Source organism: Phalacrocorax aristotelis, chromosome 7 (assembly GCF_949628215.1).
Source record: "Phalacrocorax aristotelis chromosome 7, bGulAri2.1, whole genome shotgun sequence".
Taxonomy (NCBI): domain Eukaryota; kingdom Metazoa; phylum Chordata; class Aves; order Suliformes; family Phalacrocoracidae; genus Phalacrocorax; species Phalacrocorax aristotelis.
The window spans coordinates 52,551,603-52,572,289 of NC_134282.1; the positions used below are offsets into that span (position 1 = coordinate 52,551,603).

Sequence of the window (20,687 nt, forward strand, 5' to 3'; positions counted from 1 at the left end):
AACACAACAGTACAGGAATATTTATGCACCTATGTAAATTATTCTTGGAATTTAAAAACCCTTCTGCAGTGACTGTCAGTATAATAGAAATGAGGGGGAAAAGATGAAAATGACCAGTCATTAATCCAAGTCCAGTGTATTGAAAAGCAAAGTCATCTTACTAGAAACTACAACAAGAAACAGGTAGTTACTTATTCCGTATTTTCAAATGTATTGTGCTATTTAAGACTTGGTATTTTCATTTCAAACAAATTTAGCTGCACAAGGAATTTAGATGCCTGAATTCAATGGCATCCAGTTCTCAAACTCTTGAGAACTACAGCTTTAAGGACCAAAAGATGTGACTGCAGTAAAGACACAGGATTACAGGATTTGAAAGGAAACTTAACTCTGTCACAGAAACATTTATCTATCTTTCAATGGATTAGTTTTAAGCTTTGAACTTCAACAGAGATTCAGATAGCATTCATATTTAAAGATATATGTTTTTAGTGTATCAATTAAAATCAATAAATCATCCTGTACCTCCATAGCGTAGTTCTGAAACACACTGGTACTACTTGTACTGCAAGAAGATATCAACTCTGATTTGTCAGGTAAAGGGAACTTTGAAAGAGACCCTATTAACAGAAGAAAAACCCCAAAGTATTAGTTATTCAGAATATGCATTTTTAGTAAACTCTTTTTCTGGTCAAACAATACTGCAGTTATAAAATGTGTGACGGGAGATGCAACAAATCAGATATACTCAGACAGAAAGAAATGTGAAGCTGGAGTGTGAGGCTGTCATCCGGCAAAAAAAAAAAAATCAAAAAAAACCCAACATAGAATTTCCATATGTTCAGTTTTCTTCTTTTACAACAGTTGGTAGCTTGGAAACAACTTTGATAGTAATTCATACCCACACTTTCTGTCTGGACAAAAACTAGGGAATGATAAGAGGTGCTGCTTGTGACTGCAGGTATCCGTGACCCTTCTCTTCGCTGCACTGAACAAGCCAGGCTCCCCTCAGCCTCAGGACGCCCCAGTCCCCTGGCTGTGACGGCAGCCTCCACTGCCCCCCTCCAGTTCCTCCACATCCCACAAACTAGGGAGCCAAATCTGGGCACGCTCTTCTAGGTGCTAAGGGGAGGGATCTGAGTAGACTGATGTTTCCATTCATCCCGATTCTGCTTAATGCACTGTACTCTGTAATGACAGTAGTACAGAAATTGATATAACGGTTGCTACCAATTATCCAGCGCAGATTAGGAAAAAAAAAAGTCTGTCTGATAGAATCAGCTGCAACAGTGGCATATAGAAAATGCTAACAATTTTCCAAAAAGGGTTTTTAGTACTTTTAAGAAAACAAAGCCAGACTAATAGAAACTTCAAAAGAAACCTTTTGAAAGTTTTAATAGATGTTTTCTGGAGCTGTGCAGGTTACACAAATAAGATGATTACATAAATACTGAAGGACTTGAAGGGTCTCTTATTTGCATAGCTGTAGCATCCAGAAACTTATTCAGGACAGGATGTTACTGTGCAAGTTATTCCACAAGAAAAAAACACCCCAAACAAGATTCTACAATAAAAATATCCATAGGTATGGACATAACTGTATGAGTAACAGTTTGCAGGTAGGAAAAGAAAAAATGTACTTCAACACAAAAAGGACTAATGACTAGCATGATCCCAAACTGAGAATTATGAAAGAACAGCTTCTAAAACTGGACTATTTCTGTTCAGGTCAATGAATGCAATGCAAAAGCTGTCTCTTACCACACTGCTCAAATTGTTTTGATGAGCCATCGTGGGAAGCTGAGCTTTCTAGGCTTGTCCTGCTGAGGCCAATTCCCTTAATTTCTGACGTGGTATTCTCCTGAGGAGAAGCACTTTCAAAATCGTTGCAGACATCTTCATCAGTTAGAGAAGTAGATTCTGAGTCCAGAGCTCCAAGAGATGAAACACTTGCTCGGTCTGAATTTTGGTCCTGAGAGAATAAAACAAATTCCACTGAGAAAAGGAAAGCAAAAATCTTCCTGAAAATAAGAGGCAGCCTTCTTTGTCTCACTAAATTCAAGGCATGAACTTCCCTCCTTGGGAAGTCACTCAGCTCAGATCTGTATTCAGAACAATGTGAAACAAGGTGAGTTTCACTCAGGGTTAAATGGCTACATGAGGATTCATTTTAAGAGAGTCTCTGAGTAAAAAGATCTAAATGAAAACTTAAACTTTTTAATCCCCTAACTTTTCTCCACCGTTGCTATAGAAGTTATTAGCAGCCATACAAATGCATTAGGACAGACAAAGCATCATTGATACTTTAGTTAATTAGTCTCAGATTGCTTTTAAGAACATTAAGACAATATACCAACAGCAAATGGTATTTTCATTCCCAAGGCCTGGAAAAAAATGAGTTTTGGTTTGAGCTGGTAGCAGCAAAGATCTTTCTAAACAAATGACCTCAGTTCAATGTGAGCCTTAAGTCACTTTGGTAATCAATACAAGCAGATTTTCCTTTTTTAAATAAAAGCTATAAAGAATTAAAAACATTATTAAGTATTTTTTCTTTAGGTAAATAAGGGAAGGCAGAGCAGTCTTCTCTGCCCTGTCAACTCACTATGGTATACTTGGGTTTTCCCATTAAATATACTCTGAACTCACGCTAGACTGAAATTTGGCTTGATTCAGGACAAAAAAATTAGGGTCCTGGAAATTCAAACATGATTAAAACAACTTAATGCACATAGTCTACCATGATGCATGCCATTCAAACGGGGGACTCATCACATAGGAGCAGGTGATTAAACCTTCACAAAGCTTCTGCCTTAATTTAGAGGAACTTCGGTTTTGTGGGGGAAAAAAAGTCATTATAAAAATTTACCTTTGAGGATGCAGCGTACATTGTAAACTTTGAGTACCACTTGCTAGCTTTCTCTGCAACACCTTTTCCAGCAGAAAACATGCTGCTCTTTAGAACGTCAAACTTCGGTGTTAGTAGCGTGTCCAAGTTGAATGATGGTGAAGACACAAGTGTTAATGCACTAGTTGCGTCCTGTGGCTGTTCCTTTGCTGGACTGTTTGGGGAATAAGCTGGGGAGGACCAAAGCCGGTCTCTTGGTCTTTCTTCGTTTTTTGCGTGATAACTCTTGGATTTGGTAAGACTGGATGGCCTTGGGGAGTTCGGGGGAAGGCTGGACCTCCTACAAGGTTGGATTACTGTTGGGCTCTTTTTATTAGCATTTCTGTCATCATAGGGCTTTTGCAACTCAATGCTTGGGGCTCGACTTGACAAAGGGCTGCTCATGTTGTTCATGTACATGACTATTTCTTCAGCTAAATCTCGCCTTGCAGATGGAGTAGAAACACTTCTATCATCCTCTTCCTCCTCATCCTCTTTCTGCTGTTCTGTCTCAGCAACCAGGAGGGACAGTGGATCAAATCCAGTTTCAACATCTGTCTTTTCAACTGGCTTTACTGGAAAGCTGCTCTTTCTTTGCAGCCTTCTAGATTTTTCACTGGAGGATTTTACTGCTGTAGATGTTTCAGGTTCTGCATCCAAGTCTTCCAGATCAAAGATAACAGGAGACTCTGTTTTGTCTGTAAAACTACAATCAAAAGCTGCATCTTCATCACTAGATTCTTTCTCCAGGCTTTCTCTCTTCGATCCTAAAGAGGAACTTCTGATATTGAGAGTTTTTGGCCTTATGCTTTTCTGTAATGCGCTAGATAGGATTTTGGCATCAGCTCCTAGTTTTTCAACAATTTCTCCAGGGTTTGCTTCCTGATTTATTCTATTTATCATGAGTCCCACTAAGCCATCTCCACTCAGGTTACGGTTCCTGCTTTCCCATGGTATCTCCCTTAAGTCAGGTTCTACTGCACTTTTATGTCTCTTTCTTAAGGATTTACTTTTTATAACTTCTGCTTCATTGGCATCCTCAAAAGATGATGTAAACAACAATCCTACAGAACTCTCTGAAAAACAGATGAAACAAGGTGCCTTATTTCCTGCTAGGCAAGAAAACTAAAAATTACAAAAGAATGCAAATTTGTCTCATATTTCAAGCAGTTCAACACAGAGAGACTGAATTCACTATGTATTGTGCTAGTGGTTGAAAAGGTGAGTTGACCACGGCCATAATTTTAGGAAGGGTCAGACGATAAAACATTTAAAAGGGAATCAAATCATATGACTCAAGAGTACTTTGAGAGACACCATCAAGAAAAATCTCAGATGTATCTCAGATGTATTTAGTTTCCTCTTTCGGAGACATACCCCATTATTAAGAGGTTGGAAAGCTAGGGACAGCGACGGTATCTAGGAAATGGCAAAAAAAAAAAAAGGCAACACGTTCTAACCTGATGAATTACAAATAGATCCAACAACAGGAGTTATTGTCAGAGAAATTTCCATTGTTTTGCAAGAGCATGAAGATGCAGACTTTAAAGGATGATACTACAGTACTTCAGGCACAGCTGACAGAATTATAATGACCAGGTTTGACATTACTGAAGACTCGTGAAAATGCTTGAAAGTTTCTTTTAATTGTACTGCATAGAAACCCCTTTTCCACCCTGAAGGAATTTATTGGTTGCTGGAGGTTATAAGATAAAAACAAGACATGGGATTTTGTAAGCGGGTAATATCTATAGCAAAAAATAAAGGAGGCAAACAAGAAAAAAAATCTGGAAATGCAGATTATTCAGACACATCTCCCTGACACAGCATACGCAGGCTGTAACATAAACTCACTCCCACAAAGTGGCTCCCACAAATTTCATCGGCCACTGCCGTGACACCGATAAAATACTCTAAGTTTTGTGGACAACAGAACGCAGGCACACTACTTAGAGCTCTTGTCAGAAATGGAATATATAGAGACAAAATTGCACAAGAATCAAAATCTATTGCCTCTTCCGCTCACCCGTGCCAGTTTCTGCTACAGTGTTGTCAACTGTACCGTTGAGCCGCACTATGCTAGATGTGGCTTTGGCATTACTTGAGTTCCGATAATTTAGTTTAGGTAGGCAGTCACCACTCCCTTTTGTGCTCTCCACTTCGGACACTGTATATAGAAAAGGACAGACAGTTCTTCTGAATCAAAGCAACTAAATTTAAATCTCAAGTTTTCATTACCTATTAGATGCTTTATGCTTTATTACGTGACAGCATGTCGTACATAGCCCATGATGCCTAGCCTGATATATACTTGGGAAGAGGTTTTCAAGCTGGAACAACTGAATTATGGATACTCAATTCCCGGCATTACTTTTATAACTGCAAGTTCCATGAGCTTCTGTACCCAGAATCCAAGCAACCAGTACTTGCATACCAAAATTTGTGGTGGTTGTGGAGACCAAGACCACCCTTGTTCACTTGCAAAGGATAGGCATGTATTTTCTCCTGCCTCTGCAAGAGCTCAGGCCTATGAGCCTATCTTTGTACAGATCTCATTACCCCCATGACCCTGACTACACAAGAGAAAGGAAGCAAACGTTGCAGTGTTTATGGTCACCTCTTTTAGATATGAGTCACAAATTCCGTTGTCAGGTGGCTACAGACAATTACTTCTCTAAAGGAATTCAAGCAAATTAATATTCTCAAGTTGTATTCAAAAGTGCAAAATGTTTTCAGCACATAGTATTACTAGAGAGCGCCACAAACTTGTCTTAATTATGGCTAAAAATAATACACACTTTCAGCAGAATTCACATTTTCTGTGAAATTTCAGTAAAGCCAAATAACCTGCCTGCCATCTTACAGGTATGTTCTTATGACCATGGGTAACACTTACACAAATTTTCAAGCAAACTGAAGAAAAAAATGCTAATGCTAGAAGGAAGGCTGTGGTGAAAAGAAAACACTGAAGTAACTTTTCTTGTCCCATATTTTCTTACACTTTTACACCACTTCCACTTGACAAGGGGATAGTTAAATAGTAGGGGAAAGCACACCGAAAAATTTAAATAATGATATTATTAGGAGAAAATTTATTTTTAAGAGTACTTTCAATTAGTGTATATGGGAATCTATAGTACTCATACATTTTTACTACACAGTCTGATCTGCTATATGCTTGCATGAAGTCTATGCTGCTCAACTGCAGTTAAGGGAATCGTGAGCAGCAGATGAAACCTGCTGGAAATAAAAGTCCACAGCAAATCCAGAGCCCTTCTCATTTCTGATGCATCTCCTAAATTTTGAGAATTCCAGGGAGCTGAGTAATTTAGACCTCTCTCACAGACCTGCAAAAATTCAGCTGTTCTTCTCTTAGGGGATTTATGAAGAAAACAGACTGGTAGAAAAGGCTTTCCTGTAGATTATGCCTACAAAGCAATTTAATTTTTTTAAAAGACAAAAACATTAAGCTGTAATTATCATAAGCCTTTATAATACTATTAGCACTTTTCCCCCCTCCTCTTTCAAGTAAGAACTGTAATTTAAAAAGTTAAACCATTAGACATTCAGAAAATTACATTTAGAGAAAAGGAGGCATGGGCATCAACTGGCATTATCACATACACTCACTGTAGAAAAACAAAAAAATAAAAAAATCAGCTGCCCCACTTAGCTTTTACTGAAATCCCTATTTCTCCACAATGAACTAGATATCTGTATTCACAAGGTACATACGAGAACTGGAGTCACTCTCTCTCTTGTCCTCTTTTTGTTCTTGTATACCTTGAAGACAAGTTTTCCCTTGCCTGGTTTCTTCTTTGAATGATGTGTTATTGCCAAAGTCTGAAAGTCCCCCTATCATAACAGGGCAATGACAGAATAAAGATGATTACGGTATTTAATAGCGTGACATTGTTAAACAGAATAAACTGAACATCCTCAGAAATTCAAAGGCTTCTTATCAACTACATTCTAATTAACAGTGAACATTTTACCACAAAAAAAGTGAGAAAAATAATTGGCTTAGTTTTACAGTATAAACACTGAAGTGATACTCTACAAAATGAAATTAAAGGGGTAATTCGCAACCTTTCTTTTTAAATACTGCACTAAAGCACTGCTTGTCTTTGATTCTGTTGCCTGGTTTATTTGATCACAATGTTACATCTTTTCAAGATCTTTAAGAGGCACGTAAACATGGTTTCATTTTATTGTAGTATGTTTCTCAGAGTTAATGCCTGTAATTCTCATTATTTTACTCCAGAAAGTTTAAAAAAAAAAAAACACAAAGGAAAAAATGCAGCAGCAACCATAAATTTGTTTGCAAAATAAGGTTAAAATAAAAAGATCCAGGACCACCCCTGCAAACATTCAAGTCACTATCTGGCCATTCTTTAGACAAAACATTGCCCCAGGTGTAACTAATAGAGTCTGACTAACTGATTTTGAGAACCAAGTTACTTTACACTAACACAGTTGTTCCTCTTCCAGGTTGTTATAAAACATTAGCACCAAAATAAAGCAAATTAACACAGCAGATAAGAAAGTATCAGTTCACTCTAAATACTAAGTGAGCACTTCAAGTCACATGCATTCCATGTCCTTTGTCCAGGAGAACCTGAAGTCTCCAGTGGCCCCACAGCATCTTTAGGGAGGGGGGGTTTACTCTCTGCACTTTAGGAGATAACAGTAAGCACCTGTCCACGATCAGGAGGGTACAGCATGGCTGAAAGTCAGCTTCTTTCCCTCTTTTCCCTAAAGATACTGCACCGAATTGCTACAGAGAAGATAAAAACCTTATGGCTATTGCAGTGATGACAAAATGTTCTGTAATTTATGGAAAAAGTCTTTGGGATTGCCTGAAGAGTCAGCATGCATTCTAGCTATGTACTTTCATGGAAAGAAATCTCAAAGAAAAAAAAATCAAATTATATTAAAAGCAAATACCATTAATTATATAAATGACAGTTACTTAGTAAAGGACTAATTGTGCTTCCTTAGATGACGTGGTCTGAGCTGTGACCAACCTCATTAAGCTCTTATATAGTGCTTTGCACACATGGGTTTCAAAAGAGTGGTTTATGGGGAAGATCAGATTCGTAAAGAATAGGCAGAAACTAAGTAAACTTGTTCAAGGTCACCCAGAAGGCTAGTGACGGAGCCAGAAGTAGGGCTGTAGTCTCCTGTGTCTAGGAGAAATACTCTAGCCATAAGACCACCATAGCTATTCTGTTTGACAGGGCAAAGATTCATTTGCACATATTTGGAATCCTAGAATAGCCCTGGTTGGAAGGGACCTCAAAAGATGATTCAGATGATTTCACACATTTATACATGTATAAATTGTACAGGTCTTCCAAGGCTGACTACAACTAAACTAACTGTATTGTTGGTACTTTAAAAAGTACTATCTTGCTTTACTAGTAGTAAGTTATAAATACTGTGGAAAGTAGTACCTATGAAAAATACAAACTACAGGTAATCACCAGCATGGTAACATAGCCGTTTGAACATCATGTAAATTTTTACTGGAAAGAAAAGGAAAGAAAAAAAATTACAGCCTCAAGTATTGTACTTATATTCTAGGTAACAGTAAATATGATCACTTCAGTTGGTACGCAGAACCTGCAAACAGTACTACAAACTCAAGGACTAGGCAAGGCTGGACAGAAGTTTCTGCCAGTTATGAGACAAGGTATCGTATGAATTAGGATAACTGATTTCAGGTTCATGTTTTGTCTCCATGAAGAGCTGATACAATAAAGAAAGCGCAGACTCTGTTGGCTTCAAAGAAAATAAGAAAACAACTCAAAACCACCTGTTGTTTTAAAACTTATGCAAGAACTTTTTTTACCCCCCCCTAAAACAAGTTTTATCATCAAATTCACAACGGAAAGCTTTTTGAAATAGTTTTCTTAGCATTAAAATAAAAAAGAAAAGGATGTGAATACCGGGAATGGCTGTATGTGAAGTGCTCGCTGGTAGCTTTTTCAATGCTTTTTTAAACTGTGCTATTCCTAAAACAACGTTTCGTATTTTCATCCATAGGAAATAGCCACCTCGATTGCTTGAAGGCCAGGTGCTTTCCAAAAGGGCCTATTTTGGAAATATCAAAGTCAAATGAAGTCATCCTAAGGAACAGCCAGATGTGAAATCATTAAGTTAAATTTCAAATTGGGTTACATTGGCACTTATAAAGTAGAATTCTAAACCTACAAAACCAGAGGCAACAGAATTATTGTTTTATATTTCTTCCAGTTTCTAGAAACAACAGAATTACATCTGAACTGTTCCCTTATTTTGCTTGCCTCTATTTGCCTGGATAAAAATGCATACTTTATTACCCCCTCCTCTTTCAAAAAATACTTACCTTATTGTAGTAGCCATAAGTAATGGCATTAGGGTCAACACCAGCCTTCTGCATTTCAACAAGCACTCTCACTGCTAGCACAGGCTGACCATACTGTCCACACAGTTGCATGAGCACTCGGTAGCATACCTGAAAATGACACAAGTTAGTACGGTGCTTCTACAGTCAAAGACATAGTCCGTTCAATAAAACCCATGGGATATTTCTGGAATTCTGGCGTTGACGTATCTTACCTCATCAGGTGGATCTATTTTTTTGGTATGCATTTTTTGTAGCACATCATATGCAGTTCTCAGAGCCCTGACTTTTGAATGGCACACTTTCACATATGCAGGAAGGCAGATAAACCAAAGACCATAGCAGTGACGTAACAAACACTTGGACCACATCTGTGGTATGGATGAGTACTTCTTCGCGATTTTATGTGCAGATTTAATTTCCTGTAAAGAATCATAAACATTGTGTACATTTACATAAACATTACACAAACCCACACCTTAAAAACCGAACATGTATCATAATGTTGCAGTTTCTGTAGGTATAAATATAAACACGCTCAAAGTGGGAAAGAAAATGAAAGCGGAACAAGTGATGCCAAAACCAGTTGCTGTGCAGTATTCCCCTCCTAAAAACTTGCCTTTCTTTAAATTTATGTTTATTAATTTCGGTCTGCATTTTTTGTAAGAAATATTTGGAAGTTAGAGCCCCTCTTAAAGCCCTGGACAGTGAAAAGCAATAAAATTGGATGTGGAAACCCAACAGTTTACGCTCATGAAGAACAGCGTGAAGGAGGCGGAAGGTATAGGGACAGCACACCAAATGACAGTCTGCGTACAGGGGCCCTGTACGATACGGTGCAGGCAAGAAGCACAGGTAAACATCCAAAGAACAATTAGCATGGTTACCCTATAGTCACCGTATCAGTGAGGAACCATTAGTTAGGCTGCAGCCTCTGCCAGTCAGTCTTTATAGCCAAACTCAAAATAAAGGCAGCAAACTGCCACATCCCAAAGCAACTCACGCTACAAGAACACCTGCAAGTACCTGTTTAGTTCTCCTGAACATTGGTGATGGGCTGTTGGGACTACTGGCTTTTGAGGACAGTTTGTTATTTGGTGCTGTGAGAAATCCTTCAGGTCGCTCAAACAAATCTAGTTTTAATACTGGAAATCCATTATAGCTGTAAAAGAAATGTGTCGCTTAACTCCCGCAAGGCAGTTCCAAAGCAAACACATCACATAATAAAAGCAAATGAAATTAATTGCACAGTTGCACTACACAGGAAATAGAAAAACACAAAAGTAAACCTTTAAAGGCACCATTGACAAAGTGGTTTACTAATCCATCTGCATGATTTCATAAGCCTGCACAGTCTCTTAACCTGTTATTTCAGTGTAAGCCACTTAAATTGGTAAATACATTTGCTTTCATAGCATTTTCTTTAATTAATGTGTCAAATGCATTAGTATTGATTCTAGTAAATAATAAAAAAAATAATCTGTGTGGTTTAGTCCCTAGTGAGCATCACATGACATTTATAAAAAAAATCAACAATATCAAAATATCTAGAAGATTAAATCAGATTAGTTTTTAAAACGTTTTCAGTATTAATGAAGAAACCAATAGACAAATTCATTTGATATCATTACTAAATTAGTAACATCAGTTTTCAGTGATTCTTTGAAACGTACTTTCTCTTTCCAAAGAGTATCAGCAGGTTGTATCGTTATCAGTAGTAGCAGCAGGCCAACAGACTGGGTCCGTTAATCTCAATATTAACCTTAAATAGTGTCAACAGCTAGCACAATGTAATGTAAACAAACAGCCAGCTTAATTAAGTATTATTGCTTCCGTGTGCGTACACACACACACACGATCACTAGAACTTCAAAGAGCTGGCACACCAGACGTTTTACATCCACATTTTTATTTGAGCAATGTAAAGGGACAATCTGTGCTTCGTGGCTATCACAAGAACCTAGAAACTAAACACTACAAGGGCAGCTGTTAGGATTGTGGCTAGCATCCTACTGTGTCCTTACGTTACCTGTATTGTAGCGGGTGTTCTTCACCATTTGGCAGATGGGGGATCTCAGGTGGTGTTATGAAAACTGTATGCTCGCTCTTGTATGACTCATCCAGCTCAATCAGTCGTGTTTCCCCAGTTTTGTCCGTATCGACCTGTAGAAGTTATGCCAAAAGAAAAAGTGGTTACTAGTGTTGTACTTTCTGCCATTAAAACTATATGGTCACCCAGAGCAAAGTCTGTTATCAGGATCAACACATTGCATTGTAAAAGTACAGATGCCTTGCAAAGTTATAACGAGAACAGTAAGTGTTGCATCATTTTTGTAAACTTTATGCCAATACAAAAGTCAATGTTTAACGATATATTCTGAATTGAGTGTTTTCAGTTAAATATAAGTAATTGTACAAAGAGGTTACTTTTTCTGAATACAACCGTTTCTGGAACTATGCTTCCTACTGCAGCAGTAACTTGACATTTATTTTTAAATATGAAAATGAGAGCTATTTTTTCCCCTCTATTTGAGCCACTGAAAACAATAACAAACTTTATCCAGTTGTCTGATGTATATAAAATCTACAAACACAACCATGTAGCAGTTTCAGTCACTTACATGGTCATTAAGGTCACACTAGTTTGCGGATATTGCAGAAATACACATGCATTCAAAGAGATAATGGAAGCGTGTGACCTTACTAAAATCAAAGGGGAATAGAATTAACTTTGTGTTTGTTTTTTTTTAAAAAAAAAAAAATCCCCAAAACACAGTAATCTGAAAGGTGAGGTATACTTTCATGATTTCTTTTCGTCCTTCAGGTAACTCAGTCGTACGTGTGAAAATACAGCATGTATTGCGTGGTCCTGTCTTCTCATCGCTAGCATAGAAATTCAGTTCATGGGTAACAAAGGCAACTTGTAATAATACTATCATTAAGAACAAATCATGGCTGCACCTGGATGGTGGGTTTGTTTTTTTTTTTTTCTTTTGTTTTGGGTTTTTTAAATTGTTTCCAGCTTTGTAACTGGCAATTTGACCATAAATCCTTGCTTTGCTAGCCTGGCTGTGGCAGAGAGAAGAAATTCGCACTTCCCGCATGCCCCTGCTTTAAAGACAGCTGCAGAGACATACTCCAAGGCTCCAGGCAAATTTCAAAGCATCAGACTGCAGGCTCAAGTGGGGAAGAACTGTCCAACAATTTTACTGAAAGAAACTCATTCCATTGCTTGAGACAAAAATAAAGAACCAAACAAGACTCGGTTACCCTAAACAAGATTTTGGGAACCTATGAAGTGTTTCCCTTTCAGAAAAAGGACAGAGAAGCCTTTAACAATACTAGAAGCTTCCTACTGCTACTGTTTGCATTACAGAAATCACTAGGAACACAGCAAACATAACATGTATTATGTTCCACCCAAGAGCCTCTACTTGATATTTGTACTGGTATACCGGTATTTGTACTGCTTTGTCTCCGCTCTTCTGTCAGCAATCGTGTCTCCTCCAATACCTCATAAGCGCTGCTTCTGCTCGTGGGATGAGACGCATCTCCATCTCAGAGTTGGCACTATCAAAAACTGTTTACTTGGTAGTGCACAGAACATGCTTTTAATTCACATTACGGTAGCCCCAGTGTTCAGCTCAAAACCTGTCACAGTTTGCATTTATAGCCATTATTTAAATGGTTTAAATTGGCAACGAAACTACAGCCAAATGGTACGGTATTTCAAAGAAATGAATAAGCAACCTGGAACCCGAGGATGTATGTTCTTCATGCCTTAAGAGTTCAGTAACAGAGAATTAATGTACAAAAAAAAAAAAAAGAATAATCCACAGTTCTCTCCCTCCAGTGAGGTGGAAATATATCAAGTAGTTCCAGCAAAATTCTTGAATAATTTAAAATCTGATAAACAAAGAGGTGTTCTTAATTACACGTTTTACTGCATGAGACAGATGGAAAGTATTAGCAAATTGAACCAGCCAAGTAGCAAGAACATGTGGCTTCTGAGAACTAGAAAGAAATGAAACCTAACTTGGCAATTTAAATACTTCGAAGGATGTAACCCCCCACCCGCCCCCCAGTTACAAGTTTCACCAGTGAAATACAGTAAAGCCAGTAGCTTAAATATGTATTGTATTGAGATAATTTTTGAATTCCTGGAAAAATGAGAACTTGTGAGACAATTACACCATATCTTTCAGTAGACAAAATGGGTAATCAGTCACAGTCTCTGCTGCTGCTGCTGTCTAGGGTAAAACAACATGTAGAAGAGATTACTCTTCAGCTTAAACTATTCTTAGAAAGTATTTGAGGCAAGGCTTAGATTATATTTTATAGATAACTAATTTCACAGTATATAAGATTTGTCTCAACCCAGTGGCTTATGACTACCCATAAGAAAGCATTATATCATCTTTCAACCCATGACATCACTCTTCCACGCATACCCTTTCAGGTACTGGTTCACCTAGTGAAAGACATTCATATATAAATAAATATTCACTTAATTGGAACCATTCAAATTTGATATCTGGTCAAAGTAGAGCAACTTGGCTAAAGCTCTAGTTCATATAGCAGTCCTTGGTATATGTACTTCAATATTTTGACTTTTTATGTTACTGTTAAGCATAGTATCAGAAATAAGAGAACTCAAGAAAGAGAAGATGAGGCAAATATTGCACAATTGCAGAATGGCAGGGGCTGGAAGGGACCTCTGGAGATCATCTCGTCCAATCCGTCTGCTTGAGCAGGCACACCCAGAGCAGGGGGCACAGGACCGTATCCAGGCAAGGTTTGAACATTTCCAGAGAAGGAGATTCCACAGCCTCTCTGGGCAGCCTGTGCCACTGCTCTGGCACCCTCAAAGTAAAGTAGTTTTTCCTCATATTCATATGGGACCTCCCATGTTCCAACCTGTGCCAGTTGCCCCTTGTCCTGGCGTTGGGAACCACTGAAAAGAGTCTGGCCCCATCCTCCTGGCACCCACCCTTCAGGTATTTAGAAGCATTGATGAGATCCCCCCTCAGCCTTCTCTTCTCCAGGCTGAATCAACCCAGGTCTCTCAGCCTTTCCTCATCAGGGAGAGGCTCCAGTCCCCTGGTCACCTTCGCAGCTCTCTGCTGGACTCTCTCCAGTAATTCCTTGTCTTCCTTCAACTGGGGAGCCCAGAACTCCAGATGTGGCCTCACTAGGGCAGAGCAGAGCAAGAGGATAACCTCCCTCGCCCTGCTGGCCACACTCCTTTCCATGCCCCCCAGGGCACCGCTGGCCCCCTTGGCCCCAAGGGCACGGTGCTGGCTCAGGGTCACCTCGGTGCCCCCCAGCACTGCCAGGGCCTTCTCAGCAGAGCCGCTCTCGAGCGGGTGACCCCCAGCCTGTGCTGGTGTGTGGGGTTGTTCCTCCCCAGGTGCAAGACCCTGCACTTGCTCTTCTGGAGTTTCATGAGGTTCCCCTCAGCCCAGCTCTCCAGCCTGTCCAGGTGTCAGTGAACAGCAGCACAGCCTTCTGGTGCATCAGCCACCCCTCCCAGTCTTGTATCATCAGGGAACTTGCTGAGGGGATGCTATGACCCGTCAACCAGGTCATTGATGAATATGTCGAACAGTACTGGACCCAGCACAGACTCCTGGGGAACACCACTAGTTACAGGTCTCCAACCAGACCCTATGCGGTTGATCATGACCCTCTGAGCTCTGCCCATCAGCCAGTTCTCTATCCACCTCACTGTCCACTCACCTAACCCACACTTCTTAAGCTCACCTATGAGGGTGTTATGGGAGACAGTGTCAAACGGCCTTGCTGAAGTCAAGGTAAACAACATCCACTGCTCTCCCTTCCTTTCAAAGAAATCGTACATGGGAATGCATTCCCTCATGTTAATAAAAATCTAGTTTTACAAGCAATTCTGAAGCCATGGCAAATCTAAAATGCATAGTTAACTCCAGTACCTCAGTTTCCCCACAGTTATCACTGGCATAGAAGCAGTTGTCCCATTAATAAAACAGAATGAAATCCTCACTGACAGAAGTAGGAGAAATACAAGTGTTTTCTGTAGATTTATTCTCATGGCTCTGCCATGAGCAAGTTTTTTGTAGCAGAAATAGCTGCCCACAGCAGCAACTAGCGAAACAACTGGCATTAGAACATATGAGACTTTGCCTCAGCTGTACGAGTGGTTACTTAACCTTTTCTAATAGGTGAAAGCTCCAACAGCTCCAAAGATTATGTGCAGTCTCACAGTGGCATCACCAACCTAAGTATTCCTTTTTTGGAAGAACCGTTTGAATTCCAAGCAAGATAACTTTAGCTAGGGCATCAGATTCAGTGCCCTCATAAACTATTCTATAAAATGAAATATAACAGGCAGAATTTGATACTTACACAGTCAGCGCATTCTGAATAAAAATCCTATTTAGCATTAGCCAGAGAACTAACCTGCAACGCAATGGAAACTAAGTACTGCTCAATAGCGTTTAGTCACTAGGGTATGTATTTTCCTGTCTACAAGACCTCCGATTTTGAAACACTAACTGGTGTGCAGCAGAACAAGCGCTGCATGTTGAAGGCTTCTTAACTGAACTATAGGATAATTGAGTGAACGTTACAGAAATGTTTATAATTAAATCAATTTACAACCCATGAATACCTGCAGCTCATGCTGTAGAACTGTGAAGCACGTTTCTGAAAACTGCTAATAAAACATTGAGACTAGCAAAAGCTATAAAGAGCATTAAATACCACTAGACTTTTATATTTCCCTCAATTTTAACTGCTTTCAGGTTTGTTTACAAAACAACTCCTTTTAGCTCTTCTGCACTTTCATAGCAGATATAGCCATAAATAGAAACTGTAAACAGCAGTTTTCATAGCCTTCAGTATTAATACCTGTGGAAGAAACAGCAGGTGACCTACTTCCCAGGACACCCTAGAAAACTGTGCATTACTTAAACATCAGTGTCCCAGAACAGAGTATTACAGGTAGCCAATAAGACGACAAGTAGGTGTGGAATTTCATATAATACTAATAAAATTTTCTTTCACGTTACAAGAGAAGCAGAGATATAAGATTGTGGAGTTCAGTTCAGTTCTGCTGAAAACAAAAACTAATGTGAAAAAATTTGCAGCAGCCTCAAAACACTTCATTGTATTTCCAAAGAGGGTCTACAAAATATTCAAAAGTTAACATACCAGTACTTTTAAGGAAATTAGCTCTTCACAGTGCTCAACGCTGCACTGATGTGGACCTTTCTTAGAAATACCTTAGTATTTTTAAAAAACAGAGTGATACTTCCATGGAAGACTAAGAAAGAAATCCACTTCGAACTGGGAAATCCAATTTTCTGGGAGCTCCAGTGCAGAAGTTCTAAGCTTATTTCAAGAAAAACGCCAGTTGCACTTGCGTTGCACTTTCACGCTCCTTGGCACACAATCCTTAACAATTGCCTTTCCTTCTCATTGCAAAGGAGAGAATAGCATAGCAACAGAGAGCAAGGTATTCCTTTACTGCAACGCAAACACGATGGTAGAGTAAGAGAACCCACATAAAATGTCAGCTTACGAAAAGCTTGCATGTGACACAGCATAATAAGTATTGCTTACTTTAAGAAACCCATACATTTCATATCCATCAATTTTGGTAACGAGGTCATTACAAAATATTTTTATCCAAGAGAAGAGTATCAATACAAGCTCTATACTTAAAATATTCACATCAGCAAGCTGGTTTTGAATTGCGGGAAGCAAATGACAGCAGTATGAATGAAAGGAGAATTGATAAAGATTCATTTTAATTATTTACTTTCAGTACAAGCCTTGTAAAAATTCTTTAAGAGTAACTAGAGAATTACTATTAGAAAGAACTGGCCAGCACATTGTTTAAAAAAAGGTCAAGGAACCTTCTATTTATAATGATTAAAAAATAGTGAGACTGCCTTACGTCTTTCAGCGTGCTGCTCATCAACCCCATTCCTGAATGGCTTCATGAAGTATTACACAATCTATAAAAGTGCTTGTAGTTTTATCTGAGGAATATAATTCTCTGATAAAGAAGCTCAAAGTTCCTACTTTACAGTCGAATATTACACTTCTTACTATGGGCCAGTATTTCAGAAGCTCACATACATGTGGAAATTAGTACTTCTCATTTGTTCTCATGATATTATATTTACAGTTTCAAGAATTTGAAGCAGAAAAATGAAACAAAGCCCAACAAAAAAGGAAAAGGGAAGGCTCCAGTGACTAGCAAAGAAGAAAAAAAAATAGAAATAAACTTGCACTTCGTATATATTCTGCTTGTGCTATATCAGATAATGTAAGTAACAGAAGTTAAAAAACGATATGCATATGAAGACATGCTTACTTTATCTACGCAGTCATCAAAAAATGCAAGGCTTGCATCCTTGTCACTGACAAAAGAACACTCTTCAATGAAGCGAATAAACATCTGAGTTTTGGTCATCAGCGTGTAAAACTTCTGATGTGAACGATCTCGACTTTTGAGGAAACCTATATGGAAGTGAAGTCAGAAGCCTGTAAGAATGCCTAAAACAAAAAAGCCCTCACCAAAAGTCAGCACACATTCTCCTAACGAGCAATAACCTTTCTGTAATCTTTGCCACTATATGCAAGATTTCATGCACTTATATTTCTACCATCACTCACAACACTAATGCTGCAAATGTTTTTATTCATTAAATAAGAGAGAATCGAAAATAATAAATTAATATATATAGAACAAGTTTATGACTCTTCACCTTGTAGTTCAAAGAGAGAACTTGCATCTGTGGCTGTTTCAGAGGGCGCCTCTTTTATTGGCCTGAGATAAGACCTGTAACCTTTTAGTATTGAGGCCATGAAACACAGGAATGCTTCCTGGATCTCCAAGTCTAAGAGATGCAGCTTCTTCCCAGAATTAAAGTCATAGTCATTCATCGCTAATTCCATTAATGCATCTTCTCTTGGTCTCTGTTGCACTGCAAACAAAATCAACATTATAATGTTTCACATCTCTTTTTTTCTAATATTGGTAAAAAAAATTTCTCTTTATCCTACTAGATTCACTGGTTACTGAGCTCCATTAGGTTTGGAACAGTTTACAATATATGCAATTAAATTCAATCATGGCATGCAGCAATGGATTCTGCTTGACTTTATACAACTCATATCTCTGGATAATACCAAAAGCAAGATACCTTTACCTTTTCGGCACATTAGTTACTACAGCAACAGAGAGAACCAGTATGGACAGAGCTTAAAAAAAGCCCTCAAAAAAGCTGTTTATATAAATGTGAAAATTTATACAAGAGCTGATTAAAGAAGATTTTTGGGACAAACACATAGATGGGATGGGTGTATTAATGTTTTGGGTGTTTTTTTTTTTACAGTGCCTTTCATTTCAAAGTGTTCACAAAAGCAGACTGTACATATTAGGTACCTATATACACAGAAGAACACTACTAAGACACACTAATAGAAAGAAAGCAGGCTTTTTTTTTTCCCTATAAATTTCTAGTGAAATCCCTATTCTTAAAGTAGATACTTGTATCAACATTTTAACACCATCAGAACTCTAGCTAAGACTTCAGTGCTACACTATGGCAACATCCTACTGTAGCAAAAAAGTGAAAGGATGTTTCATTACTGTCTTCCCACATAATATAATTATAGTCAACCTTACACTGATATCATGTTAAATTCTTATTACAGAGTAAATTGCTTAAAGATCAGTACCACTCTAGTTTTATAGAGAACATAAGGATTAAAATTTTTTCTAAAGAAATCCTCGCAATAAAATACATCGAAGTTTTGAAGCAACAGACAATTTTTACCACCTATCAGCTATACACATTGTTTTTTGCATCACCCACCAATAAAATTTTGTTTCTGTACATTCTAACTGGGGCACAATTAAATTCTCGTTACCTCAGTGGCCAAGAAGGTGTAAACAGCCATTAAAAAAGTGCCCTAAATCCAGGTGACAGTTACAAAGATCTCATGCAATATGCTTTCCAAGAATGTATTTCTCAAACATACAGTGTTGATCAACTCCATCTTTTCCATATTCTGATCTAAGTCTTAACCATTTGTTGTTTCTGTCACAACAACTTGATTTTACAGTTGCATTATTGCTCCTTACGGCTCCCTCCAACACCTATGGTAATCATCTTCCAGGCAGACAGGTAACGTCAGAGGGCTGAGTGACATCCTTCCCACGTCACAAAGCCTGTTAGCTATGATGCCCAAGCACATCAGCTGCCCATGACTACATTTATATTTCCAAAAGTTTTGTTTTGAAGAATTTCACTATCATCATCCCTATCTATTTTTCTGTTTTCTCACATCAAGGTTCAATATACCTTGCTCTACAATATCTGAGGATTCTAACAACCACCATTTTTTTCTTAGAAGTGTCCAGTAATCACGCTATACATTTAAAATCCCAATGTTTATAAAACATTTGTTTTTTCCCTCCTAAAATTTTAGGTAAAGTACTATCAGCTTGAGTGTCGAAGTTATCTCAAATTGTCAAGACATCCGCAGACTTGAGCAGGCTTTGAAGATAGAACAAAGGTCTTTATTAGGTTCTGGCCTACTCTTTGCTTTACTATTCCCTTCTCATAAAAGCTTTGCTTTTTTTTTGATACAAGGATAATATCAATACAAAGGCGTATCTATTGAGCATCGCCTTATACATATGGAAGACTCCTCCACCCCAAAAGCCCCTACACAGGTTCTAATCTCTGGATTTAAACCACCAATTTTCCTGTTCTGTATGCAAACATTACGTTTACTGTAACAAGTGGCTTGAGAATATATTTAATTAGCTATATTTATCTGTTGATGTGGCACAGCATATCCAATGTAAATTTTACTATGTACTTGCCCACTCACATTCTGCCAGTTGCTGATATAAATTACTTAAAGTGTTCATCAGATTTTTACAAGGTTTCTTTGGCAAGATCTTCCACGCAATCGCTTTCTTATCTCCAGTTCTGGAAGGAGGAAGAAAAAAAACAGTGTGAGTATATACTGGAATACGTGTGTATGTAAGACTGTATTCAGAGGATTTTTCCATCCCACCAGAAAAATGGGAGAACACATACAATTTGCTCCATTAAAGAAAGGACTGAGAAGGAATGAAAACGAACCAAAGTCAAACTTGATTTACTCTACAGAGATTTGATCACAGCATCCAACTAATGCCCCATATTTCAGGATGATGATTACGCAGCCGCGCTTTTTAGCGCTGAAATCAATCCACTTAGAAGTCATGAAAGATGGATTAATAGTGTTAAGCACCTACCACTGCACAAGCAACCACCACACATGCTATGTTCTGAGCTGTAATTACTTAAACTAGGATGGAGATAATGACTAGAATGCTCCTGGTAACCTGAAATCAGTTGGATAGGA

At 38.3% G+C, this 20,687-nt stretch overlaps 1 protein-coding gene across 4 annotated transcripts in view; it reads right to left on the reverse strand.

The window, feature by feature from the left end:
* Positions 1-20,687, reverse strand: part of DENND4A (DENN domain containing 4A) — a 58,661-nt gene that overhangs the window by 8,614 nt on the left and 29,360 nt on the right. For all 4 annotated transcript variants that reach the window (XM_075100747.1, XM_075100744.1, XM_075100746.1 and 1 more), the window contains 13 exons: positions 20,166-20,266; positions 18,029-18,247; positions 17,635-17,780; positions 11,302-11,435; positions 10,299-10,434; positions 9,488-9,694; positions 9,255-9,383; positions 8,836-8,980; positions 6,620-6,739; positions 4,911-5,051; positions 2,867-3,960; positions 1,762-1,972; positions 526-620 (listed from right to left, as the gene is read on the reverse strand). In XM_075100747.1, the coding sequence (XP_074956848.1) occupies positions 526-620; positions 1,762-1,972; positions 2,867-3,960; positions 4,911-5,051; positions 6,620-6,739; positions 8,836-8,980; positions 9,255-9,383; positions 9,488-9,694; positions 10,299-10,434; positions 11,302-11,435; positions 17,635-17,780; positions 18,029-18,247; positions 20,166-20,266 (2,878 nt within the window). The remainder of the gene's footprint in view (positions 1-525; positions 621-1,761; positions 1,973-2,866; positions 3,961-4,910; positions 5,052-6,619; positions 6,740-8,835; positions 8,981-9,254; positions 9,384-9,487; positions 9,695-10,298; positions 10,435-11,301; positions 11,436-17,634; positions 17,781-18,028; positions 18,248-20,165; positions 20,267-20,687) is intronic.